The sequence below is a fragment of the Stenella coeruleoalba genome (genome assembly GCF_951394435.1).
Source record: "Stenella coeruleoalba genome assembly, chromosome: 1".
Lineage (NCBI taxonomy): Eukaryota > Metazoa > Chordata > Mammalia > Artiodactyla > Delphinidae > Stenella > Stenella coeruleoalba.
This window is the reverse complement of record NC_137169.1, coordinates 29929083-29955634: the sequence shown is the minus strand read 5'-3', so window position 1 is coordinate 29955634 and position 26552 is coordinate 29929083. Positions and strand designations below refer to the sequence as shown.

General features: G+C 54.2%; 1 protein-coding gene across 2 annotated transcripts; it reads right to left on the bottom strand.

Annotated features, from left to right (window-relative positions):
- Positions 1 to 418: 418 nt before the first annotated feature.
- Positions 419 to 9578, bottom strand: ZC3H12A (zinc finger CCCH-type containing 12A). Of its 2 annotated transcripts, none has more exons than XM_079923649.1 (6): positions 9541 to 9578; positions 8210 to 8685; positions 3743 to 3882; positions 2542 to 2776; positions 1940 to 2046; positions 419 to 1746 (listed from the first exon to the last, which is right to left on the bottom strand). In XM_079923649.1, the coding sequence occupies exons 2-6, from the start codon at positions 8602 to 8604 to the stop codon at positions 872 to 874; spliced, it is 1752 nt and encodes a 583-aa protein (XP_079779775.1). In that variant the 5' UTR covers positions 8605 to 8685; positions 9541 to 9578; the 3' UTR covers positions 419 to 871. The 2 variants fall into 2 exon arrangements, with proteins under 2 accessions (XP_079779775.1, XP_079779776.1); XM_079923650.1 differs by lacking the exon at positions 9541 to 9578 and adding an exon at positions 9246 to 9438.
- Positions 9579 to 26552: the final 16974 nt, after the last annotated feature.

Below are 26552 nucleotides of genomic sequence, written 5' to 3'. Positions count from 1 at the left end.
ACTCAGAAAACCCTCCTTCCAGAGAAGGGTCAGGGAGCTGGTGTGGAGGAAGATCCGGGGTGCCCACCTGTGACCTTCCATCACCCAGGAGCCGGCTCCACCCGGAAGCAACAAAGACCATCACCTCTTAGAGGGGCTCAGATTGTACTTTATTGATGTGTGAAGAGAGGCGAGGGCTTTCCAGTTAAAATATTTAACATTTACACCTGTACACACACATACACATGTCCCCCCTTGGGGAAGGGCGAGATGGCTCTGAACACAGAGGAAGGGGGGAGGAGGAGAGGGTGGGGCAGAGTGCCCTTGACCCTGCAGGAGCGATGGGATAGGAGCACAGAGTGGGACGGAAGTGGAAGTGGGTTATTAAGAAGCATCTTGCTTACTAACATGAAGCCCCGTGCCCGCTAGAGCACGGACGAGGCCTCATTGGCTTAGAGGAGGGCCCACGGAGGGCGGGCACACGGTGCCCAACGAGCCGGCCAAGGCCGGCATCCCAGGGACGGGGCGGAGGTGGGGGGCCGTGCAGAGGGCCCCCAGCCCAGGCCTCTGCTCCCCGCTGCCTCCCTCCCCGCCCTCTGAGAGGAAGGAGGGTTTGGGCCTCAGCCACGGACTGACAGCCGTTACCGGCAGCGTCTCCTTGAACTACAGACACAATGTGCATCAACAGGGCGATCGCTCCTGACCCCTTGGCGGACGCCTAGAGGTGCCAGAACCAATCCTACAGTATCTTTGGTTTGTGGGTTCTCTTCCCTACTCGAATCCTCCCTCTGCGCAGCCTCCAGGCTGGGGCCGGGGCTGGGCTGCTCGAAGGCTCAAAGCCCAGCCCGGCAGCCCTCGGAGGCCGGAGGTGCTGCCCGGGCGGCTGGCCGGCTTACTCGCTGTGGTGCTGGGACTTGTAGGAGAGGATCTCGGCGGCCAGCTGCTGGGGGTCCAGGAGCTGCGGGAAGCGCCCCATCACAGCCTCCACCAGGTGCGGGGGGAAGACGCCGCACAGCTTGGTGTACACGCTGGCTCGCTCCTTGGCTAGGCTGCCCGCCCCGCCCCAGGGGCCCCTGTCAGCCCCTGGGCCCGGCACCCGGGGCTCCTGCAGGACTGGGGTGGTTGGGGGCAGCTGGTACGGCTCAGACCAGTACTCTCGAGGTGGAAAGGCAGCTGGCGGGGGTGCGTAGTCAGCAGGGACGCTGAAGTGGCCAGCACCCACGGCCCGGCCGAAGGCAGAGAAGGCCGGAGTGGTGGGGAGCTCGGCCCCATAGGGGCGGTAGCCGGCATAAGGGCCCCGAGGTGGGCCCGGCTCAGCAGGGCCGCCTCCTCGAATCCCCCAGAGTTCTGACATCTGGCTCTCCAGGGAGCCAATGCCCGAGTCCAGGCAATCCTGGGAGGTATACGGGAGAGAGTCCAGGGTCTGCGGGAACCAGTCCGAGGGCCCAAAGCTGCTGCCACTGCCCCCACTAGGTGGGAGGCTCCTGCCTGCTGGGTTGAAGGTCTGTGTCAGGCCTTCCCGGGGGGTTCCCGGGGATGCCTGGGCCCCCAGCTTCTTCCCATCCGGGCTGCACTGCTCGTGCTCTGTTGGCAGAGAGCCGGGCTGAGAGGAAGGTGAAGGCCGCCGGCCACTTTTCTCCTTGCTCGGCGGCCTGGGGGGCGAGAGGAGGGCGTTGGCACGGAGCTCGTCAGCCACAGAGCGCTGGGGCCGGCTTGGCCGCTCGGGGTGGAAGAATCGGCACTTGATCCCATAGGTGCATTTCCTCCCTGGGAGAGAATTAAGGAGGGCTCTCAGCCGGGGGGGCTCTAGAACCAGGGGGTGGGAGACGGAAGTGGGTAGCACAGGAAACATGGGGTTGGGAGTCCCCGAGAGAAAGAACGTGGGACGCAGCCCGACTCAGGCAAGAGAGGAAGGGGATGGTGTGAGCAGGGCCCTGGAGGGTGGAGCTGGGGGTCTTACCATAGGGACACGGCTGCTTCCTGTGCTCGGCCATGAGTGGCTTCTTACGCAGGAAGTTGTCCAGGCTCGGCCCGTGACGGCCCAAGGGGTCATCAGGGGGCATGAACCTGTGGAGGAGGTGCGAGACATGAAGGGGGACTTCCCAGTGCCGACGAGGGGGCAGGACAGGAAGCCTCGATAGCACGGAGAGGAGGGCAGCTCCTAAAACTGGTGTCTGCCCAGCAGGACATCCCTGGGCTCTCGGGGGTACTGTCCCAAGGGAGTGGAGGAGGTCCCAGGCCAGAAGGCCGCAGCCATGGGCGCCTTTAGGGCGACTCTCCTGCTGGGAGCTCGCAGAGGCCGAACATCTGAATCTAAGGCTGCATCCGCTGGCCTCTGGTCAGAGCTTCGGTGCTGGCGAGTGGAGATGCTCTCTTGGAAGCACTGGCCACCCTGTGCCACATGCTCCTTCTCCATCCCCCAGATTAGAAAGCCCCAGTCTGGCCCCAGCCTGACCCTTCCTAGTGGGGCCTGCTGCCTGGGCCCGAGGCCACGGCCCTGCAGCAGAGTTGCCCCAGCTCCACCCCTCCCACAGGCACCTCCCGGCGTTGTCGGGAACGTACTTGTCGTTGACGAAGGAGTACATGAGCAGCCGCTCCTCGATGAAGCGCTTCCACTCCTGCCGCTCGCCCTGGAGGTCCCGGTAAGTGTCATTAGAGACCACGATGCCATCGGACTCGAAGGCCAGCTTCACGATGAAGCGGTCGTCATAGCAGACCACGCGCTTGCCGCCCACACGCCTCGACGGCGTGAACACCAGGATCTTCTTCTTCTCCAGGTCCCGCAGGATATGCTGGTCTGGGAGGCAGCAGGGGCGCAGGTCAGGGCCCAGCCTGGACCCAGAGCCAGCTCGCAGGGCTCCCTGAACCCCCGGTTGCCGGACACAGGGCTCTCAACTCCAGGGTCGCGGGAACAGGAAGAGGCTCTGCAGAGGCCACTGCTGAGGCCCAGCCCCTCGCTGGGCCTGGCGCCTAGTTTGCTGCCCAAAGACCAAGGACCCCGGAGAACAGGCTGGCAGGTCCTGCTCAGGGAAGGCTCCTCAGTAGAGCTGGGCTGCCTCCTTCCCGCTCCTGGACACCAGGCCTGGTCGCGCCCAGCCTGTTCTCGAGGGATCTAGGAATGAGCCGCGGCTTGAGCTGGGGTCAGAGGAGTGTCTCAACCAGGACAGAGGGACCCACCCAGAAGGGGCTGCTTCTCTTGGAACGGGCGGCCCCAGCCAGCCTGCCCCCACATCTCAAGACTTCCAGGGAAATAAACTCAGGCTCTCCTCCCGAAGGCTGGGGCTCATGTAAGAGCAATGGTGGCAGCTGGCGCTTGCTGTGTGTGTGCCAGGTGCTCTTCTGAGCACCTACGTGCATTAACCCGTGTGATCCTCACAACCAACCCTGCGAGTGTATCAGATCCTCACCCCATCCCGCGTCTCAGATGAGGGGCAAGTGGCTCAGAGCCAGAAGGGACTGAGCCAGGATTCCAGAGCCCAGGGGCTTAGCCGCCACACCACGCCGCCCCTGTGCCGTTGGGGACATGGCAAGAGCACGCCACCATTAGGTGAGGGAGGTGCCCAGGACCCGGAGGCAGAGGTTGCCCAAGGTGATCTCCAAGGGCCGCTGTTCAGAGCAGGGATGCTGAGGACAGCAAAAGCCAGGAAAAGAATGCCGGTCCCTGCTTGGGATCTAGAAGCTGTTGCTCACGCCCAAAGGGTCTCTATTGAGAACAGGGGCTCCTGGGGCAGGGAGACCATGCCCCTTCAGAGGTGCCACTCACCTGTGATGGGCACATCGGGCCGAGGCTGCTCCTTCCTCCAAGATGGTACAAACACTGTGATGTCTGTGTGGCCCCGCTCCAGAAACCAGTTCACTGCCAGGAGGATACCCCGACAAGAGAAGACCTCCTTGTTCCCGTGGCTGGGGAGGAGAAGAGGACGGGGTCGGCCTGCTGCTCCCAGATCCGCACAGGAGGGAGGTGGGTTGCACTCCAGCCCCTGCCCTGGTCGGCGGAGCTGCTGGGCTCAGCCCCCTGCCTTCTGGCCGGGGGCCTAGGGCCTGTATTCCCTGCTGGTTCCCACACTGCCAGGGATGGCCAGACCCGGGGCTTTCCCTGAGGTTCCGTCTCCTGACAGTGAGGAAACGCCCAGGAATCTGGCAGCACTCGCTTCCCACATGGGGAAGGGTCAGGCCGCTTACAACACACCTGGGGGTGGGGGAAAGGCACTGGGACCATGGGGACACAGATACACACAGGCTGACTGAGTCACCACCCCTCCCTCGCCGGCTCGGCAGGGCTGGGGGTGGGTGCTGGGAAGGAGAAACCAGATTGCTCCGGATTAAAGTTGGATTACAGTTCAGTCCTGCTCAAACCGCAGGGGCTGGGACTGAGGAGGGCGAGGGACACAGGGCAGGAGGCAGCTGTGAGGCCTTCCGTTCTGAAAGGGAAAGGAATTGCTTTTCCTCTGACTGCCAATTCCCCAAAACGCCTGGACTCCCTGTTCTCTTCTTGCCCTTTTGGAGAAGGCATGACCCGAGGCAAAAAGACGGTCTGGAAGACTCTGGGGACTCTGCCAGCAGGAGAGCTGGGAAATGGGACATCCCAGGGCCGTGGACCAGACCTCACCCCATCCAAATGCGGCTGGGCCCAGACGCAAGCCCTGAGGTTGCTCTGGCTCAGCCTCTCTGTCTGAAAAATGGGCCGGGTGGTCTGCAGCCTCCTTAAGAAGGGCCCATGTCAGTGTGACAACGTTCCTGTTTTCTTGAGGCCAAAGACAGTCCAACAAAGTGGAGGTTCCAGCTGGCTTCCTGGGAATGGAAGGGGGCTCCCAGGTAATACTGGGTGTCATGGCAGGGCTCCAGGACCAGGCTAGGGGCCTGGAAGGGGTCAGCTGGGGCTCTCACCCCGACAGTCCCTGCCCCTCAGCGAACAACTGAGACTCTCATTATTTGGCACATAAAACAGAATAAGCGTTATGCAAAAGAGGCAACTCCATGGCCAACCACATCCTGTGGCTGGCTTGGGGGCGGTAATAGCTGGAGCCCCAAGAGAAGTAGAAAGGGAGGTAGGGTAGCTGGCGGGCACAGAGGCTGTCTGGGAGTGAGGCGGGGGGTCCCAGGGCTGAAGGTCTCCGTAAACTGTAGGTGAGGCAAAGTCCAGCCGGAAGGCAGGGCTCATTCCCACCAGGTGGGGCCTCCCTGCCATCTGCCGGCCTGCTTATAATAAAAGTTAACATTTACTGAGAGCTGTGAGGCAGGCCCTGATCTCCATGCTCAATACTGAATCACCAGCAAGTCTCTGAGGAGGGTACTATCATTAAAGGCCCACCCCACTTTTTTTTTTGCTGTGCTGCGTGTCATGTGGGATCTTAGTTGACCGACCAGGGATTGAACCCGAGCCCCCTGCATTGGAGGTGCACAGTCTTAACCCCTGGACCACCAGGGAAGTCCCACTTGCCCTTTTATTCAGGTGTGGAAACTGGTCCACAGAGGGCAACCAGTTGCCAGCATCACACAGTAGCAGCGGTCCCACCGAAATGCAGACCCAGAGGCTGTGCTCATAGCCACCACGGGTGTTGATGCTACGACAGTACAGAGACAAGTGCCAACCCTGACAGCAGGCCCGGAGCGGGGATGGGTGGGTACCAAGCACCTGCTGGAGGCCAGGTACGTGGCACACCTCCTTGCTTCATCCTTACAAGGCTCTGAGACTCGTCGAAGGTCCCCTGGCTACTGGTAAGAGGCAGAACTTGAACCCACATCTGGGGGTACTGGATTGCCCCTAACAGAAGAGCTGAGGTTTATTTAGGAAAGAAAAAAGCTCCCGAAGTTGAGTGTGAACAAACTGTTCAGAGGGTGGGGCAGGCTGGGAACAGGGAAAACCATGCACCTGGCAAACTCCTCTCCTCTGTCAGGACCCAGGTGAGGTGTCACTGCCTCTGAGAGGCCTTCCCTGACCTGGCAGGATGGGTCAGGTCCCAGGTCTGTCTTCGCAATGCCCAGTGCTTCCCCCTGCCCTAGGCCTTCTGTCTCCCCAGAAATGTGGGGATGGGATCATCTCTGCCTTGGATCCCCGTCTCAGGTACGCAGTCTGCACATGCATTTACCTGCCTCCTTCTACACACACGTGTGTACCTGCATATGCCCCATCCCAGGCCAGCACCTGCAAGCCCTGGGACTTCATGGGACACCGGGGCTTCCAGGGCAGTGTACTGCTTCTGGGCAGCAGAAACCCTGGCTGGGGACAAGTCTGCTCTCAGCCGCCCTAGCCCCCAGAATATCCCTTAAGCAGGTGGTCAGAGCCTTAGTCTTGGGAGAAGTAGAACACATGTTCCAGTCCCTTGAGTCAAGCCCAGATCCTGCCCTCCCAAGCCAGGAGTGCCTCTCTACAGCTAACTCTAGACCCCCTTCGCTGCTGTGGAGGAAGCTGTGCTGGCACGGGAAAACCAGACATCCTCCCATCCCACACCACAGTCCTGTCGGCCCAGAAGGTCAGGGCCCCTCAGCCTGTCTAACGAGACTCCGGTAAGATGTGCGATTCCGTAGGAGACTCCAGCTCAGCAGCTCCCGCCCTAGGGCACAGGGCAGGGCCAAAAGGCAGGCTACCCAGGTGAAAAGATCTGCCTGGGCCGGGCCCAGCTAGTGGAGAAAAATTCCCTTAGAAGGAAACAGAGGTGAATTTCCCCACGATTTGCATATGGCAGGGGCTGGCCCGCCAGCCCTGGGCGGGAGGGGGCAGGAGGGCAGGAACCCTGCAGCAGCTGAGACAGGAAGTTTGAGGCTGGAATTCCCCTCCTGCTACTGCCCCAGCTCAGAAAGCCCCTGCGGCTCGGCCTCTGGCCACCCACTGCATCACCTGCCCCTCCTCCCGCCCAGGCCCCTCCTCCTTCTGCCGGGACACAAACACACACAGCACATGGCTGCCCCCGGGGCTCGGCGCTCCTGGCCCAGCCCCTGGAGGAGGGAGCCACTGACTGATCCCAGCCAAACACTGCTGAAAGGGATCCCCTAACTCTCAAAGCACACACCGGGACCAGCGGCCGCTGGCCTGTGGATGCCAGCTTTCCTCAATTTCCACCTAGGCTCCGTCCATTTCAGAGATGGGAAGACTGACTGACCCAAAAGTGGCTGGAAGAGGGCCACCTGCACACCTGCTGAGCTGGGCCAGGACCAGTCAGACAGCTGAGCTGGGCCAGGTGGGCCAGGTGTGGGAGGGGCAGAGGGGGCAAAGGCCTAGAGGCCTTAGGCAGCCCACCTGAGAGACCTCAGGGAAGCCAGGGGAGGAGCCCTTCCCACTCCACACCTGTGTATGGGATCTCCCCATCCACACCCACAGGAACCTTTCCTTGTGAACCATCCACCCAACCCTGACTCACCAGCCTGCCTTGAAAGGACTGGGAGAAAGCAGGGCCAGAGGGCAGGGCCTGGATGGAAGGGAAGTCTGGGCTCCCTGGGGTCCGCGGCAGCCCTCCCGCCACCCCTCCCCTCCCCCCCAACCCCCCCGAGCCTGCGTAGGGGAGAGGTGGGATGGTTATGGGGCTGAGTCCTGGCTCTGGCCCCTGGGGAGCCCTCAGAGCCCAGGCCAGCACAGGTGGCTCCAGCAGAAGTGACCCAAGTCACTGCTCCCCTGGAGCCAAAGGATCAAGCTACCCACCCACACCCCTGACGTAGAGCCAGATCCTCAAGGTTACTCTTGGTCACAGCTGCAAAGGCCTCAGTAGCTGGGCTCGCTTCCATGGGAGCCCAGGTCTGGGACAAGGCCTCAGCAGTCCCAGACTCTGAATAATAGTAACAATAACAACAACTACTACTGATTAATGAGCCCTTACTTCTCTCCAGGTTCTGTGCATTCACTCCTCACAACCACCACTTGAGGGGGTGGGTTATCCCCATCTCATGGAGGAGGAAAGAAGGCTCCTATGTAGTAAGCTGGAGCCCAGTCTGGTCCCTCTTGAAGAGCATAAGGTAGCTCTGGAGACAGAAGGACCTGAGTTCGAATCTTTGCTCCGGCACTTACCAGTCGTGTGACCCTGAGCAACACTTTGAGCTCCCTCAAACATCCCTAAAACCCACTTCCAAGAAGCCATGAGGATTAAGGGAGCCTCCTGGCACACAGTAGGGCCTCCACAAAGGGCTTTCCCTTCCTCTAGACCAGTCTGGAGAAGAGGTCACACTCCTTTCTGAAATCCTCTCTACCAGAGGTGCAGAGACACACGGCCACAGTCTTGGCCACAGAAGTGACATGTACCTCATGGCCACGTTGCTCCCATCGATGACCACAGGCCTCAGGTCACTGCCCTCCTTGTCCTCCTCGGGGGGAGAGGGCTCCAGGATGGGGGCCTTGGGGTTGCCCCCGCCCCGGGGGACCAGAGGCAGCTGAGGGCAAGGGTCCGGCGATGCCTGGCGCTCCCGCTCGGCCGCTGACCCATGTTTCACCAGCTCGCCCAGCACAGTGTTGGTGTCTGCCTGGACCCCCAGCTTCTGCAGGACACTGTGGATCTCAGCAGATGAGTAGCCCAGCTTCCGGAAGAAGTCAACCTTCATCTGCAGCTCTGCAGTCCTTGCCTCCTCAGCCGTGGACTCCTGGGCCGGCCTGGGGGTCCCTCGGCAGCTGTGGCCGTCTTCAAGCTCCCACAGACTCATGGTGGGGTGGCTTCCTGGGTGGGCCTCTCTCTCCACCGGCCACTCACAGCTCAGACTGGTGGAAGGCACTTGTCACAGCTCCTGTATGACAACCATGAGGGTTAGGGGTGCGGAATGGCTCTCTCTCTCTCACCCCTCTCCTGACCCCGCCCCATCCAACAGGATGAGACCACACGGACTGGTGGCAGTATGCAAAATGCAAAGCCATCTTCCGTGTTGCCTCTGTTATCCTCTCAAAAGCCTTCCCAGCTAGGGAGCATCATTCCCATAATACAAAGCTGGAAACTGAGCCACAGACGTTACGAACTTGCTCTAGGTCATCCAGCTGTTAGCTGATGGCGCAAGGACTTGAACTTAGGCAGTCTGACCCCTCCTCCCACCCCAACCCCAGCCCCCCGCCAACCCAGGGGACCCAGAAGTCTTGGGAGGCCTCCGAGGACCTCGACGCGCCCCGACAGCTGCGGGGCGGGGCTCTCAGATGGAAACCCACTGGGTTGGAACTGCGTTGTGGGGGGGCTTCCCCCTTGAAGCCATCGCCTCCTCCCGCCCGCCTGCCCAGTGCTCGGAGCCCAGGCCAGGAGGCGCGGGGCCCGTGGCCGGACTCCCGGACCGGGGGAGGGGAAGTTTCCGGGGTGACCCACCAGAGAGAAAAGTTGCTGGGAAACTCTGGTTGGCCTCCGGGCTCGGTGACGCTTAGGGTGTCCCGGCCCAGAGCCTCGCGAGCGCTGTCTTCCTCCTCCGGACCTCGGTCTCCCTACCCCCAAGATCCTCCGACTTGGACTAAGTTGGGAGGATCCTGGGGGTAGGGGAGGCCGGAGCCGACCGGCCCCACGTCCCTCCCGCTCAGGTCAGTCCCAGCCAAAGCCCTTCCCATCCGCTCCTCCGCCCTCCCCCTAAGCCCGCATTCGCGCCCCATCCCCGTCGCGCGCGCCTCACCCTGCCGTGCGCCAGCCGCGGCCGGCGGCATCTCCATGGGGCCGAGTCCCGGGGGCAAGGCCGGCGGCGCTTTTATACGGGGCGGGTGGGCGGCACTCGGGACCATGACGCGGAAGCCGGGCGGGCGGGGGAGAGCCGGCCCGGGCGGCAGGGGGCGGAGCGGCCATCGCCCCTTCCTGCTCCTCCCCCTCCCCGCCCCCTCCCCGCCCCATCCCTCCCCACACAGCCCAGGCCTCAGGCCCCGCCCCCGCGGCCCGAGAGCGCCAGGCCTGGCCAGGAATCTGGGCTGGAGCCGCGGGGAGCTGCCTCTTCCGTGAGCCTCTAGCCTCCCGCGGCGAGGAGATCTGCAGGGCAGGAGTGCACGGCCCTCAGGCGTAAGGTAAGCCCAGGCTGACCCAAGTATGCGCACCGAGTTAGGCTCGGGCAGACCTAGTGTACGGCGATACAGGCACAGGTACAGCCGCGTACTTTCAGACCTAACTAAGTACGCGGAAGGTACAGTACGGGACACAGGCGTTGGTCCACACACACGGTTGGAGGCAGAGCCATAGTTATCAAGACAGTACACCCAGGCAGGCACTTTTCGCATTGAGACAGGAATACTCAACAGGTACACCGTGATTGGAGCAGGTACACAGAGCTGGGGCCCCATCCAGCGACAGGTACAATTTTTTCTGAAATAAGGACCTTGACAGGATAGAAGGGCAGGTACAACCTGCCTTGTCCCAGCTGGAAAGACTTGCAACCAGGACCAGGAGCTCCCATTCCAGGGCCCCAGGTGCCACCTTTGTCACTTTTGAAACCACCAATGATCCCACCTAGCCAAGCCCCTGCTTTGTTGTCTGGTCATCTTTAAAGACCCCCAAATACCTCTTCTTCTGCGTCTTCCAGGCACAGGACCCCCAGGGGCTGGCCTCCAGGAGAGGGGGAAAACGAGGCTCCTTCCGTGTGCCAGCACACGTGCTCACCACTACTCCTGCCCAGTGCTGTGTGTACTGTAGACATAATCTTCAGAACAGACCCTTTTATAGTTGGGAAAAATTCAGTGAAAAGTGCAGTATATTTAGACATTCATTCATTGTATTAACTACCTTTACGGTAGTAAAAATATTAAGTAATGAGTCCAGGTTAATAAACATAATGATGATAAGTCAACCACAGTGATAATACCTCGCATTTATGGAGTACTCGCTGGGCAGCAGGCACTGTGTCAGCGCCTTGCAGACACTTCCGTGCCTTTGCATCTCCTATCTCAGCCCCGGGAGTGCCCTCCCCTTCTTCCCTCCCTACTGCTGCCTGGCCAATTCTATTCCTCTTTTTTTTTTTTTTTTTGCGGTACGCGGGCCTCTCACTTGTGGCCTCTCCCGTTGCGGAGCACAGGCTCCGGGCGCAGGCTCAGCGGCCATGGCTCACGGGCCCAGCGGCTCCGCAGCATGTGGGATCTTCCCGGACTGGGGCACGAACCCGTGTCCCCTGCATCGGCAGGCGGACTCTCAACCACTGCGCCACCAGGGAAGCCCCCTATTCCTCTTTTTGATGTTGTCACCTCCTCTGTGAGGCCTGCCCAGACTCCTTTGGTGCTGAGTTGCTTCCTCCTCGGTGCTCCCACAGCCCCCTGTCTATGTCCCTATGTGCCGGATTGTGATTGCCAGCCTGGACCGCCTCCTGGGCCAGGACGGGCTGGGACTCCGCCCGTACTCCCAGGCCCTGTGCTGCCCAGCACTGTGCCAGAGGGAGCCAGCAGGACTGGGCAATGAGTCATGCAGCTCCGTGTCCTCCCAGAGTGAGCCGCAGTCTCGCTCTCTTCCGGCTCATGAAGGCGGCTCTTTCCCGAGAAGCTGACTCTTTTCTGCAGAACCCAGGACTGCTCCGGGGAAACCCTGCTCCACTTCTAGCTGGATTTTGCAAACTTTGGCCCGAATCCGCAGGAGCCCTCTGGATCTAATGTGCTCAGCCCACCCGCTCCACCCCCACCCCCCCCCCCCCCCCCCCGCTTCCCTTGAACGCCCGTGTCAGTGGCTGGGCTTGCCAACTTCCTTCCTGGAGCCTTCCTGCTCTCCTGCCACCTGCTTGCACCTGGCTAGCCTGAGTGGGGTCTGCAGAGCTCCGGGACTGGTTGCCCCCTGGGCGGGGCGGGGGGGGGGCGGCGAGGAGAGGCTGGAGAGAGAAAGGTCCCAGGAATTACCTAGGATTTCGGTAGATCCACCAGGCAGCTCAAACTGGGAAGGACACAGGAGCTAGGTCACCACTGTAGGAAGCGTGGGCAGGCTGCCCCCAAGCCTTAGCAGTGTGGCCGCAGAGGTTCAGTTCCACAAGCCCTCCTGGAAATGGAGAAAGGGCCAGATCCCCCCCATGTTTTGAGGCTCCTAATATATTTTAAAAAGACTTGTCGGACTTCCCTGGCAGTCTAGAGGTTAAGACTCTGTGCTTCCACTGCAGGGGGCGTGGTTTCAATCCCTGGTCAGGGAACTAAGGTCCCACATGTCACATGGCATGGCCAAAAAAAAAAAAAAAAAGACTTGTCACACTAGGAGCTATAAAAATTGAAGTATGTTTTAAAATTCAGTTGAACAAATGAACTGTTTCATCATGTATTCAAATGCAGTGCAGTACATTTGGACTATTGACAAGATAATTGGAGGGTTTGTTTTAAAAATATATTACTTCCTCGGAGAAACGGCTGATTCTAGGGCTGGGACAGGGAAAAATGTGAGCTTGGAGTGTCTCGTGGTGCCAGAGTTAGGAAGTGCCCCAAACTCAAAAGGGTAGGAGTGTGTCAAAGCGACTCGGGAGCCAAAAGCTCCCAGTGGCCAAAGCGGCAACAATTAGAGCAATAAAATGGATAATGGAGTATTAGATAGTAGCCCAAAGTATAAAATCCATATCCCTGAGTTGGTGCCGGTAGAGATAAACTGTTGAATAAATAACTAGCTGGGTGGGGCCGGGGTAGAGACAAATCTTACAAATAACACTTGTAGGTTCTCCCTTCTCCAGGCTAATTATCCTCTCCTCTTCCTTTGAATGTGCCCCGGGCTTAGTGACTTGCTTCTAAATAACAGAGTAGGGAAAGAGAACAATAGGAAGTGTATGGTGGAGACACCTGGCAGACACCACCTTGACCGAGTGATCAAGGTTACCACCACCCCATGACAAGTCAAGTGGCATCATGTGCCCCCAACACTATGTGATGAGGAAGGTACCTCATCCCTGTGGTATTCTTCCCCAAACCCGTAACCCCAGAGAAAAGCCTCAGACAAACTCATGGAAGGACATTCTACAAAATACTTGATCAGGACTCCTCAAAACTGAAAGGGTCACGAAAAGCACGGAAAGACAGAAGCAGACCAGAGGACACGAAGAGACACGCCGGGTGGATGCAGTATAGTTGCTGGTTGGATCCTGGAACAGAGAGATCATTAATGGAAAAGCTGGTAAAATCCAAATAAGGTCTGGATTTTAGTTCATAGAGATGTACCGGTTTTTTTTTTTTTTGCTTTGACAAACGTACCACAGTGGTATGAGTTGATCACATTAGGGGAACCTGAAACTAGGTGAGGGGTATGCGGGAACTCTCTGTACTATCTTTACAACTCTTTTGTAAATTGAAAATTAATTCCAAAATTAAAAAGTTTATTGAAAAAATATGTATATAATTTCATGGGCCTTGTGTAAGGTCAGATGGCTTTGTTCATTTCTATTGGTATATATCTATATATCCTATATATCTATGTATCTCTATCTATAGCTATATATATCCTTTTGGTCTGTGAGGTCCTGGCCAGATGGCCCCCCCTCTTACCCCAGTTCAGCCACCCCTGCTCCCTGTTCTTTGCTGACCCTTGAATGTTCACATTCTGGACTGTTAGAGCTGGAAAGCCCCACAGAGACGGATTATCCCAGAACCTTTATTTAAAAAAAAGATTTTTTTTTTTTTTGCGGTACGCAGGCCTCTCACTGTTGTGGCCTCTCCCGTTGCGGAGCACAGGCTCTGGACGCGCAGGCTCAGCAGCCATGGCTCACGGGCCCAGCCGCTCTGCGGGACGTGGGATCTTTCCGGACCGGGGCACGAACCCGTGTCCCCTGCATCGGCAGGCAGACTCTCAACCACTGCGCCACCAGGGAAGCCCACCAGAACCTTTATTTTATAGATGGAGAGGCAGAGCAGGAAAGGGACTTGCCTCTGGCCACATGGCAAGTTAATACTGGAAAAGCTGAGAACGGGACTAGCCAGGCTTTCTCCATCCCAGGCATCCCTGGTCCCATTTGCCAGAGACAGGGAGATCAGACCCACACAGGTGCTCAGAAATACTGGTGACTTACTTGAGGACCTGATAAGGGCAACGCCTTACTCAAAGGAGCAGTAGAATCTCCGGTGTCTGTTAGAGAGAGCAGTGGCAGGGGACCCCTTTGGCCTCACTGTGTGCTTGCTTAACCAGTGAATCCCACCTGGTTTTGAAGATTTAGGAAGAGGCGGGGTCTGAAGACAGGCAAAAGGGTGAGTTGGCTTTTGTCCCCCTACCCCCACTCCCACTCCTCCCCAGCCCCAAAGCCACTGCACTGAAGGGGCCAGAGAGAATCCTGCAAGGCCCTGATGGTGTGCAGAACCTTGGGTCCCCAGTCCTGGGGTTGAACACTTCCCAATCTGTACTGGGGGTGCACAAGTTTGGTGAGATCCTTGAAGCTACCAGAGATAGCTTCCCTCGGGCCAGGAGAGTGCAGGCTGGGCTGAAGTGGTCCTGCTGCTGGTCGTGCTGGGGTGGACATTTATGCCCTCTGGCCCGAGATGGGGAGGGGCCTGCCACTGTCCCGCTGCTGCCCGCCTCACTGTGTTTCCACACTGAACTGTAATGGTCTGGGGTACCACTGCCTCCCCACCTCACTGTGACTCCTTGAAGACGGGTCGCTGGGACATGACCTGGCACAGATGTTGGTAAATCTGTGGTGAGTCAGTGAACGAGACAGCCGGGGTTCCAGGTATGTTTTGCTGTGGACATGTCTGTTGCTTCCTCTTTGCCAAATCCAGCTCACAGATGTCCTCTTGTATCTGAAAAGGGCAGGCGTAGGCCTGGGAACTGCGGAGTCTGAGGTTCACCTGGGCCTCCAGCTGAGCCATGTCTGAAAGGCTGGGTGGGAGTAGAGAACTAGAAGCTTCATGGGTGAACTTGCATCTGGGCCAAGTCTAACCACAGCTGGGCTGACGTCGACTCACGTGGTCAGTGTGGCCATCCACAGATGAGGTTGTCGTTGAGACCAGTTCACAAGATCCTGGAGGTCACTAATGTGCAGCTCACATGCTGGCCAGAAGTTCTGATGGATATCAGATATCCATCAGAGATATCACTGGTTGATAAACACACCACAGGAAACTTGCTGGTGTCTCCCCAGCACCCTTCGTCCAATTCCCCCTTCCTAATAGTGCTGGGAATTTCCCAGCCATGTGATCTGGTCAGAAATGACCCCATTACAGCAGTGGGGGCTAACTGGCTTAAGCTAATCAATACATCTTATCCTTCAGGTTTGGTAATTGGTCAGGAAAAGGTAATGAGTCTCAATTCTGTGTCTTTTCTTTATGTTGACCGGGCAGCAATATCTCTGTTTCTTGCCAATCACAAGGGAGAAAAGCAAGGAGTCCCAAGAGTTTCTGGAAGCCACCTTGTGACACTTCAGAGGAGGCAGAGCCAAGAGACTAGAAGGACATTGGTCCTCGGTAACAGCTGCTGGATCGAGCCTTGCCTGAAGCTATTCCTAGTTCTAGACTCTGCCTATGTAAGCCCATAAATTCTGTCACTCACAACCAAAAGTATCCTTTATAATGATAACAATAATTACTTAATATTTCTTAATTATACAATAATTACCTAAATACAGCTTAGGGGATAAAATCTTACAAAATGTGAGGTCTGTGGGGTGGTTTGGAAATAATAAAATAGACTCTTAGTGGTGAAAAGGTCAGCAAACTGCTGATCTAATTCAAGCTTTGCCATTTGGCACACGGTAAAATGAAGGCCCGGGGAGGTTATGAGATTTGCTTGAGGTTTTATAGCTGCTCAGAGCCTCCTGACAAATTCTTGATGTTTAATGATAATAATAGGAATGCTTGAATTTCTATGCATTCCCTGTGAAATCACAGCTTTGTGTTTTTCTGTCTTCTTTTGTGTGTTTTTCCAAGAGACAGAGAAAGAATGGCAATAATCCTCTTCATTTTGCAAACAGCGAGGCAGAAGCCCAGAAAGGCTTACAGGTTTGCCAAGATCACACCGAAAGGCAGTGGTAGAGCTGGTCCCGGAGGCCAAATATCCTGAACGTCATTTCAGGTTCAGCTGCCTCCACCTCTCCTCTTGCGCTAGCCACCTCTGCCTCCTTTCGGGTAGGAATAAAATGAAGGGTATGGTGGGGTCCCTTCTTCTGGCCTTGCTTCTCAGCTGCTAAGTGATTAAAGAAGACTTTGAGTTGTACAGGCCAAGGAGATGATTGTAGGCCCTGGCAGATGGTCCTCCCGCCACCAACCTTAGGAAAACCAAGGCTGTAAGGCTCAGAGAAAACTCAGGATATTTCTGTTGCCAGTGCCCCCACAAGGGAGGTCAACCTGGAGAGATGGGAGGCTATATGCATGAGATTCTGGCCTCCCAATCTATGTGACCCCACCTCTGACACCTACCCTCTCCTCCCCAGAAGCCTTCCACGACCCCCAACATTTTCAGTAGGCAAGGGATTGATATGCCCGGTTGCACAGGCAGTGCACTGCACAATTTGGATTATGATCTCAGTGGCGCCCCCTGGAGTTGTAGAGTTCACAGCTTGCACAAACATACAGGATGAGCCCAGGTTGTATTTTTCAACATGTTTGAACACTCCAATTGTTTTCACAGCGATCAATGACCTCACAAACCCTTTTTCGAATAAATAAGATAATTTCTTTTTTTTGCAAGGTAAGAAGATATTTTGAGAAAATTTATTTTATTTTAGATCAGTCTGATTCCAAAGGTTGTATTAGGAAGTGTATATTTTGTAAGATTTGTTATTTTAAAGGCTACTTTTGACCCTTTCCTATTTAATAAGTGATGCCAACTGTTTAACAGAATTTAAATTAATTTTATGAGGAAAATTAAGATTTATAGACAAATGAATTGAAAATATCTTGTTAGGCTTGATTTGGAGACTGAACGTATGCTGAAATTGTTATAGATTGAAATTTTCCTACATGCTATGAATTAAAAAATAGATTTGCTTTCAATACATGGGAGTTTAGAATTTTGGCATCTTGTGCTTCATTTTTGTGATGTATTTGGTTATTTTCAAAACACATTTTGTGCTTTGTTTCTAAACGAAGAGGTAAGAGAGAAGGTATCTCCTCAAATAACCCATTTCAGGTATGAATAGCTGTTATTTCCAAAAGATGAAAAGCTATAATGGCTATATTTTCTTTCTCCAGTTGGTTTTTGAAGTACTAGAGGCATCTTGATGTTATACACAGATTTTTTTTTTTTGAACAGGTGTTACATAAACAATGTAAAAGGTTCAAAAGGTACAGGTGTATTTTGAGTAGAACCAAAATCTCCTTTCCATGGTCCTTAAAGTGTTTCTGTTCTCCAGGAACAACTGAAGTTAGCAATTTCTTGTGTATCTTTCCAGATAGAATCTATGCAGCTACAAGCAAATATTTGCTTACATACATTCTGCTTTGTTTCTCTTTATTTTTATACAAACGAGGCGCTCTCTACAACCAGCTACACCTTGCTTTTCTCACTTCCTAATAGACCTTTGAGATAATTCCATTATTTAGGCAGTTTGTGACTGACAAGACATTTAGGTTGTTTCTGACCTTTAGCTATTACAAACAACACTGCAAGTAGACCCCCATCTGCTTACCACTTTGCAACTGCACAAATACATAGTAGGATGACTTCATCTTGCTGGGTCAAAGAGTGTCTTAGTTTGCTAGGGCTGCTGTAACAACATACTACAAACTGAATGGTTGAGCAACAGAAATTTATTATGTCACGGTTCTGGAGGCTGGAAGTCTGAGATCAGGTGGGGCCGGGTTGGCTCCTTCTGAGAGCTGTCGGGGAGGATCTGTTCCAGGTCTCTTCCGTGGCTCCTGGTGCTTTGCTGGCACTTTTGGTGTCCCTTGGCTTTTAGCTGCATCACCTCATCTCAGCCTTGATGTTCACATGGCGTTCTCCTTGTGTGTGTGTGTCTATGATGTTCACGTGGCGTTCTCCTTGTGTGTATGTGTGTCTGTGTCCACATTTCTCCTTTTTATAAGGATAACAGTCATGTTGGATGAGGACCCCTCTCCACTCCAGTGTGACCTCATCTTAACTAATTCCATCCGTAATGTCCTGATTTCCAAATAGGGTCACATTCCGAGGTACTGGGGATTAGGACTTCAACATGTGAATTTGGTGGGGGGACACAATTCGACCCATAACAAAGGGTTTGTGAGTGCTGACCTTTAGAAGAATATGCTAAATTGCTCTTCGTAGAAATCGTACCATTACCTTCCCACCAGTAATGATGAAAACGGCCCATGTCACCATATCCTTGCCCCACCATGGTCACCAGACGTTTTGATCTTTGTCAACCTAGTGGATGCAAAATGGTATCTCATTGTATTTCACTTACTGCAAGTGAGGATGAAGTTTCTTTCTTCTTACATTTGAGACCAATTTCCATTTTGGGGGCTGACTAGTTGTTTACGTCCTTTGCCTATTTTTCTATTGAATTATTGGTCTTTTTTTTTTTTTTTTTTTTTTTTTGCGGTACGCAGGCCTCTCACTGTTGTGGCTTCTCCCGTTGCGGAGCACAGGTTCCGGTCACGCAGCCTCAGCGGCCATGGCTCACGGACCCAGTCGCTCCGCGGCATGTGGGATCTTCCCGGACCGGGGCACAAACCCGTTTCCCCTGTATTGGCAGGCGGACTCTCAACCACTGTGCCACCAGGGAAGCCCCGAATTATTGGCCTTTTATCCTTACTGATTCATAGGAGCTTTTTAAAGATAAGGGAAATTAGCTCTTTGTGATAGATTTCAAATATTTTCCTTTCCTATTCAGCTGTCATTTGACTTTGTATGTGTGTTTCTTTTTTCTTAACTCAGGAAAAATTTTCAATTTTATGTAGAGAAACAGGTCATTTTCTTATATGGTTTGGGATTTTTCTGTGATATGTAAGAAGGCCTCCATTCTTAAGATTATGACACAAATATGCCCATTTTTTTTCTGACACATTTATGGTTTCCTTTTTTTTTTTTTCGGTACGCGGGCCTCTTACTGTTGTGGCCTCTCCCGTTGTGGAGCACAGGCTCCGGACGCACAGGCTCAGCGGCCATGGCTCACAGGCCCAGCCGCTCCGCAGCATGTGGGATCTTCCTGGACCGGGGCACGAACCCGTGTCCCCTGCGTCGGCAGGCGGACTCTCAACCACTGTGCCACCAGGGAAGCCCGATGGTTTCTTTTTTTTTTTTATGTATAGTTTAAAAAAAAAAATCTGTTGGAAGGAGTTCCCTGGTGGCCTAGTGGTTAGGATTCCAGCTTTCACTGCCATGGCCTGGGTTTAGTCCCTCGGTCGGGGAAGTGAGATCCTGTAAGCTGAGTGGCACAGCCAAAAAAAAAACAAATAAAATAAAATAGGTTGGAATTAATTTTGGCACAGGTATAAGGTAGGGACCCAATTTAGTTATCCTGGTGGATTCTTGGCGGTCCAACAGTATTTATCAAATAACGTGTGAAAATTATGATCAGATGTAAGCAGTGTGTAGATAGGAGGAATTTACAGAAATATGTTCATTATCTTTTTTCCCAATTAACTTGTATTTCAGCATCAAATTTTGTTTTTAAGGATTTTTGTCTTTAACCAGTGATCTATGATGGGTATAGTCTAAAAATTTGTTATTATACTAAAAATAATTTTAAATTGTTTCATAGGCAAAGCTACGCCAGGGGCTGGCAGTGTTCAGCTAAGTGATAAAAGGGCTGAGTAACTGCGTTTGACAAGCACTCAGTCAATCAAGCAATGCCCTTTAAACAATTAATACAATGTATTTTTTTTTGGGGCAGGGCTGCATTGCATGTGGGATCTTAGTACCTGGACCAGGGATCCAGCCTGTGCCCCCGGCAGTGGAAGTTCAGAGTCCTAACCACTGGACTGCCAGAGGAATCCCAATACAAAGTATTTCTTAACTGATTAAAATACAGAAATTGAAACATAACCCAGTGCTGCATTTAAAGACATGAATCCCCTGGGAAAACTCCTCAAGCCCTTGTTGGTTCATCTGAGGGGGTTAAGAGTTTGAATCCCAACTTCACAACCTCCTGGCCCTGCCACCTTGGGTAACTTGCTTGACATCTCTGTGCCGCATTTTTCTTCATCTATAAAATGGGGAAAGCAATAAGAGAAGGTTCTGTAGGGCCTGAAGTTTCTGCAGTTTGTTGGGGGGGGGGATCTTAAAAATGACAAATGTGAAGTGAAGCACTATCCCTGTAGGATCTGGGGAGAGCCTCTCACTTGCAAGATTAAACCTCATTAGCTTTCCCACAGACGAAGCTCTGAAAATAGCGTCTTTTTCAAGGGCTGTTGGGAATACGGAGTGAGGCCATGTGGCTGAATCATCTGGCTCTGGTGTGTGGTGGGCCTGACTCCCAGACTACTAACCAGGTGTGTAAGAAACATCACTTTCTTTATGTATAGAAACCTACCTGAAGTTCTGACGCCAAACCCCCAATTCCACAGAGCTGGCAAACACCTTCACTTCAGTCATTCTTGAAGTTTTTAATCCACTTTGCTCTGAAGGCATGGCGGGGGGCAGAGGTCCGCTTTTCTGTGATCATCATCTGTCTTTGATCATCTGTACCCACACAGACACCTATACAGACACACAGACACACACACGTCATAATTGAAGCATCTGGTATTCCTTTCTGAATTCCCCTTCAACTTGCAGCTCTGTACTGTTTGTGACCCATGCGTGGCACTTGGGGATCTTTGAGGGGTGCCCCAGGAGTGCTGTTTAGCAACTTGTAAGAAGACTGCTATTGGGGGCCCAACGGCTCTATTCCAGATCATATCTGAGGGAGGCAATGAGCCGCTGTGGCTAAAAGCATCGGATTGGGTGCCACACAGAACTGGATTCTAATCCTGCAAAGCCTTGTTTTCCTCATCTGCAGAATGGGGAGGATAATGCCTCTCTCATAGAACTGGTGTGACTGACATCGAGGTATTTGCAAAGGGCTTGGTGTAGTGTCTGACACGTAGTACACAAGCTCTAGTACTAGAGTTCATCTCTTCACCTTTCATTATTAGACGGGGAAACTCAGTCCTAGATACACTGGCAGGCTGGGTGAGGTTACCACACAACATTATGTAAATACCTGGGGTAAAGGTGCAGGAAGCATGCTTATTCAATTTGCAGATGACCTAAAACTAGGTATAGCGGCTGGTATTTTAAATGCAAACCAGGGTTCGAAAGCACCTAAAGCAGACGAAATGATAGACTAAACCCCCTGGAGTAAAATGGAATGGGGATGGGTGTAAAATGAAAAGATTTTTCGTGAAAAAGGTTTTGGCTGAAGGTTCAGTATAATCCCATGTTAAGATGGCTGCCCCCAAACGAATGTGATCTCAGGCTGCATCTTTGGCGGTATAGATTGAGGATGAGGGAGGTGATAGCTGGAAGGTTGGGTTCAATTCTGGTTGCCATACCTTTGAGCGGACAGGGAGAGACCAGAGGCCAATTTGTGGAGGGCAAAGGATAGTGAGGAATCGGGGATCCTGACTTCAGAGAAGAGAGACTCAGGGGGCAGAGATGGGAGCACCAGTAACCCTGCCTGCTCCAAGGGCAGAACGCGGAGATGACAAGGCACTGAGAACCGACTCTGACAGAACTGTCCCACAATGAAAAGGATTGTGTTCATAGCTAGTGAGCATCCCATCACTGGTTGTATGCAAGAAGAATTAGGAAAGGATTCCTGCTTTGAGCTCTCAGTTTCAGCAAAAACACTAGACCTTACTGATAAAACATCCTTGTTGGCTATATATACACATATTTAGTCAACAAATCTGTAGTCCATATTTCCTCTATTTTAAGATGTACTTTTAAGAAATGAATATTACTGGGATTGTCTTACAATCAGTGTGTACACTTAGTGAATAATGCATCCTTCTTTCTGAAAAGTTGTTATTCAAGCATTTTTGAATCAGCAAAATGAAGTGTACAATTTGGGAAGTTGTTCTGACAATCTGTATTTCATCTTACATTTGCCCTATTAGAATGTATGTCTTGAACTAAAAGAAATCTATCTAAATAAATGATGTATATTAAAAAAAAAAATCCAGCCTTCTCTTCTTAGTGAAGCCATACTCAATCTATTGAATCCAGCGGCTGGTGACATTCCACCTTGTCACTGCCATCCTGGCATCAGAAATGGAACAGAGACGGGCTATTAAAGCGGTTTTAACAAATTCAGAGCAGAAGGTTGTTGGCTGGGGGAAAAAAATTCCACTTATCAAGAGATGTTATTCCTTCAAAGGATGAGAACCTGTTTCTTCATAAGGAGAGTTTGGAGGGAGCTTTTTGTTCTGCGAGGCCAACATCTGGATTTGACTATGTCCATCCTCAAAAGGAGATTTCTCATAATGGACCGGACTCCGAACAGAGCACAAGGACCGGTGCGTTCTCAAAAGGAGACACTTCCTGAGACTCATGAGAGCCCTCGTGTCTCCGCAGCGCCAGCTCTGGAGGTTGGGGGAGGGCTCCGCGCCCTTGACGTCTAACTTTCACGCTGAAAGACTTTCCGTCACCTTCCGCCTCCCCGCCGTACTCCAGGAATCTGGGACCTGAATTCATTTAAAAACACTTGTGGTTTCAGGAGGCTCTTTTTTATTATAAGGCTGCCAAGGAGATCTTACCATGAAAGACCATTTGAGAGACGAGAAAGAAGGAAGCCAGGCCAAGGCCGGCGCGGGCTGTGCGGTGGGTTTGGAAAGGATGCTACGCGGAGCCCGGCCACCTGCGGACCGTGCAGGCGGGTACATGCCCGCTGAGGCGGGTTCGAATTCCGGCCCTGCGGGTCCTTTCCGACGCGACCTTGGGGGAAGTTGTGTAACCTCTGCGCCCCGCGACGCTCTTTCCTGGATCCCGGAACTGGAACGAAGCCTCTGGAAGCCCTGACATCAGAGGTGACGCGAGTCTTCGCAGGCGATGACTAGGCAAAACCCGTTGCCACTCCCTTTCCCGAGTCCCGGCCGCGTGGCGCGGGCGTATCACCTCCGGCCAGGTGGTTCGGGCTCCTTCAGCAGCTTCTCTACGGCCCCGCACCCCAGAGCCCCCGGGGCCCGCCAGACCCTCCCTGGCTCCTCGGCGACAGCGCCGGGCCTCTGATAACACAGCCCGTGGGCAGGGCTGTGGCGCCCCCTCGTGGTGACCGCAGGGAGGCGGGGCACGAGAACGTCACTGCCGCATCTCAACCAAAGGAAGTCCTTTATGGGGTCCAGCCTCGACCTCTCCTGGGGCCGTTTGAAGCCTGAAAGTCAGGTCATATGGAGTCCAACCGTTCCTTTTCGAGGCTGGGCCGGGCCACCTTGAGACCCAAATGGAAGGGACCACCTGGAGTGGGACCCTGCCAGCATTTCCCTGCCGAAAGGGCCCTTTGAGGAGTCAGGCTAAGGACTGTTGTGCTGGGGGTGCATGAGTGGGGATCTCACCTAGGTGTGGGAAGGACAGAGGGGCCCCCAAAGGAAGGATCGTAGCTTAGGGTTTTTGAGAAAAAAATAAGGACTGGGAGCGGAGCCTGTGCCTGAGGGAGGGTTTTGGTGTATCCCCCAACTCACTGACCTGGTCAGCTTCCCCCGACCTTCTCCTGGGACAGATTTTATCAGTGTTTCAGCAGTATCGGGGAAGGGCCTCAGCGAGCCATTTTTCTTAATAAAGAAAGCAAGAGGGACTCAAGTTAAAGCACCAGGCAGAATGTCTCAATGATGAGAGATGTTGAACCTCAGAAAAGAAAGCAGAGGGGGGACTTTCCCATTGAGACGAGCCCCCAGGTGAATGGGGTGTGGACAAAAGTGAGGCGGCCCCGGAAGCTCCCTGTCTATCCCGAAGGGCCTGTGCCTAGGGTGAGTCCTTGGGGTCCCAGGATGGAAAGACCTCTTGTGAGGTTCTTGGTGGCTCTGGCCCTTGGGGATGGGGTGAACCTGGGCAGGTGAGGATGGGCAGGGGGAGAAATCGAGGTCCAGAGTCATTGCTGCCCCCATCCCGGCCCACTTGGCAAAGTCATCTTCTTTCACCGCTCAGCTTGCCTCTTCTCTGGACAGTTCCTGATGCCCCTGAGAGGTCCCGCTGCCCCCCTGTCCCCCAGGTGCTCCCATCACTCCTGTCCTATGATGGTGGGCTCCAAGCCATCCTGCCCTCTGGGCTGTCGTGCTCCATCCCGGCTCTCTCCTCCAGCACCCAGCATGCTGTCCAGCACATCACCAGTGCTCAGTGAATATGTGATGACTTCAGTTGATTTGGGAAGGGCTCCAGGTCCACCTTGGCTTTAGAATAGATTTGGACAGGGGGAGAGGGAGGCTTGAGTGGTGGTGACCTGGGTTGTCCCTCCTCTCTCTGAACTGCCCTGTTTCAGACTCTGAGTCCCCAGGGAGGGTTACTGCCCCCTCCATTTAGACCCCCTCCTCCCACTGCCTTAGGATCCCAGCCTGTCCCCCTCCTCATCCAGCTTGGCCTCTGATTTCCCACGCTGGGCCCATGCCCCCCACGTGGCTGCCCTACTCACCCCGACCTGCCCCCATGTGTGGCTGCCCCCTTAACCCCTTTGTGTTCTGACACTCCAGGCCAGGCTGTCCCTTTGGGATAGACACTCTCCCCACCCTGCTGGGGCTCTGACACCCTGTGCGAGGCTGCCTCCCCCAACGTGGACCCCTCCTCACCCTGCTGTGACACCTCCCTCCTGTCTGCCGTGGTTCCCCTACCCCCATGCAGATGTCTCCCTTGCTCTGCTGCCCCTGATGGTTTTAGGACTGAATGGTTCCAGAAGGAAGGAAGAGAAGAGGAGGAGCAGAAAGAGTATTTTAACGGTGGAAATTTCTGTGCAAGCAAAACCTTGGAAAGAATATATAAAATAGAGCTACTCTGGTTAAAGAGAGCGAGAAGGGGGGAAGGGGGGAGGAGGGGAAGGGGAGGGGGAGGAGGGGAAAGGGGAGGGGGGAGGAGGGGAAAGGGGAGGGGCAAGAGTGAGCCTGGAGCCCCACCCACTGGGTCCCACTCTCTCAGAACCGTCATTAAATCCTGCCGGGGGTGGCAAGTGGGAGTAGGGAGGTGCTCCTTGGTGCCACTTTGCAGCCACTAAGATGTCCTCTCTGAGCTTTTCTGAGAAGGCAGCTCCTGCAGTCAGAGGGATGGAGGTTGCTGGCAGCCATTGCTGCTGCCTGGAGGATGGGTCTCTGAGGGGCCAGGGGGCCCTGGGCAGGTGCTGGGGGCCTGTGGGTAGTAGGTCAGGCTCTGCAGGACACAGTGCTGTGAGTTACAGGACTTCTGCGTGCCAAGGCACTGGGCCAGATCGCCCCTTCCCCATTTGTGCCCCTTTGTGACCCTCTCTGTCCCAATCTCTGGTCACCTCCAGGAAGAGAACCTGGAAATTCTGCTTCGGTGGCTGAAGTAGATGTCACTGACCTCCCGATGGTCAAAAGTGAGCAACACTTTACAGTTTATAAAGCAGTTTCACATCCATTCCCTGGTTTGATTTGATCTTTGCAACTGTTGGTAAGGATAGCGCTGTGGCTAATCCCTCCACCCCCAACTGCCTGGAGAGAAGAGGAAGTCGAGCATCAGGAGTTGCGTAAATTGCCCTCAGCGGCGAGAGGAGGCCGGAGTCCCAGACTCCATTTCCAGTGCCTTCCGGGCACCCTTGGCCTTTCCCCAGCCTCTCCCCACCCGGACTCTTCATCTCGCTGATTGAGGTAATGAGCTCCTTCAGCCCGAGCCAAGTGTGAGGTTAGGCCTCCAGGATAGGACTCTGTAGTCAGGCAGAAAACAGGTCAAGGGTCAGGACTTTTTCCCCAGAACCCCGGGGGGCAAGCTCTGAGCCCCCCTCACTGGTGTGGGGGATTTGGAGTAGGATGACCATATAATTAGTCATCCAGATTAGAACACTTTAGAGAATGAAAGGGAGCGCTATTAGTAATGACTCCATGGCTACAGCCGTGAACAGGGAGGTGAGGTCACTATTATGATATCACCTGCCCAGCCCCTTCTCCACCTCCACAGCCTCGGACCCCCAGACCTGATGCAGAACATCGGCCATTTACTGGGCATTTAGCAGTGCTGGACACTCCGTAGAGCTTGTTGTATTAGATTTCCATGACAACGTGTGGCTGATCCACTTATTGTTCCCATTTTATTAATACAGAGACTGAGGCCCAGAAGACTCTTGCCCAAGAACACACAGCTGGTAAGTGGTGGAGCTGGACTTTGAACCCAGGGAGCCTGGCTTCCCTTGATAGGATTATAATAACATTTTTTTTTTGCAGTACGCGGGCCTCTCACTGTTGTGGCCTCTCCCACTCTCCCATTGCGGAGCACAGGCTCCGGACGCGCAGGCTCAGCAGCCATGGCTCACGGGCCCAGCCGCTCGGCAGCATGTGGGATCTTCCCGGACCGGGGCACGAACCCGCGTCCCCTGCATCAGCAGGCGGGCTGTCAACCACTGCGCCACCAGGGAAGCCCTATAATAACATTTTAATGAATTTGTTTGGCCTGCAAGAATTGCCATGGGGGCTTCCCTAGAGGCGCAGTGGTTAAGAATCTGCCTGCCAATACAGGGGACACGGGTTTGAGTCCTGGTCCGAGAAGATCCCACATGCTGTGGAGCAACTAAGCCCACGTGCCACAACTACTGAGCTTGCGCTCTAGAGCCCGCGAGCCACAACTACTGAGCCTGTGTACCACAACTACTGAAGCCTGTGCACCTAGAGCCTGTGCTCTGCAACAAGAAAAGCCACTGCAATGAGAAGCCCGTGC

Bases quoted from the DNA above. Each gene is read 5' to 3' on its own strand.
- ZC3H12A (XM_079923649.1), bottom strand. From the start codon at position 8,604: ATGAGTCTGTGGGAGCTTGAAGACGGCCACAGCTGCCGAGGGACCCCC. The intron at 2,777-3,742 runs GTGAGTGGCACC...GCTGCCTCCCAG, and splicing joins GCCCGATGTGCCCATCACAG to ACCAGCATATCCTGCGGGAC. The intron at 2,047-2,541 runs GTACGTTCCCGA...CCTCCTCCACAG, and splicing joins TACTCCTTCGTCAACGACAA to GTTCATGCCCCCTGATGACC.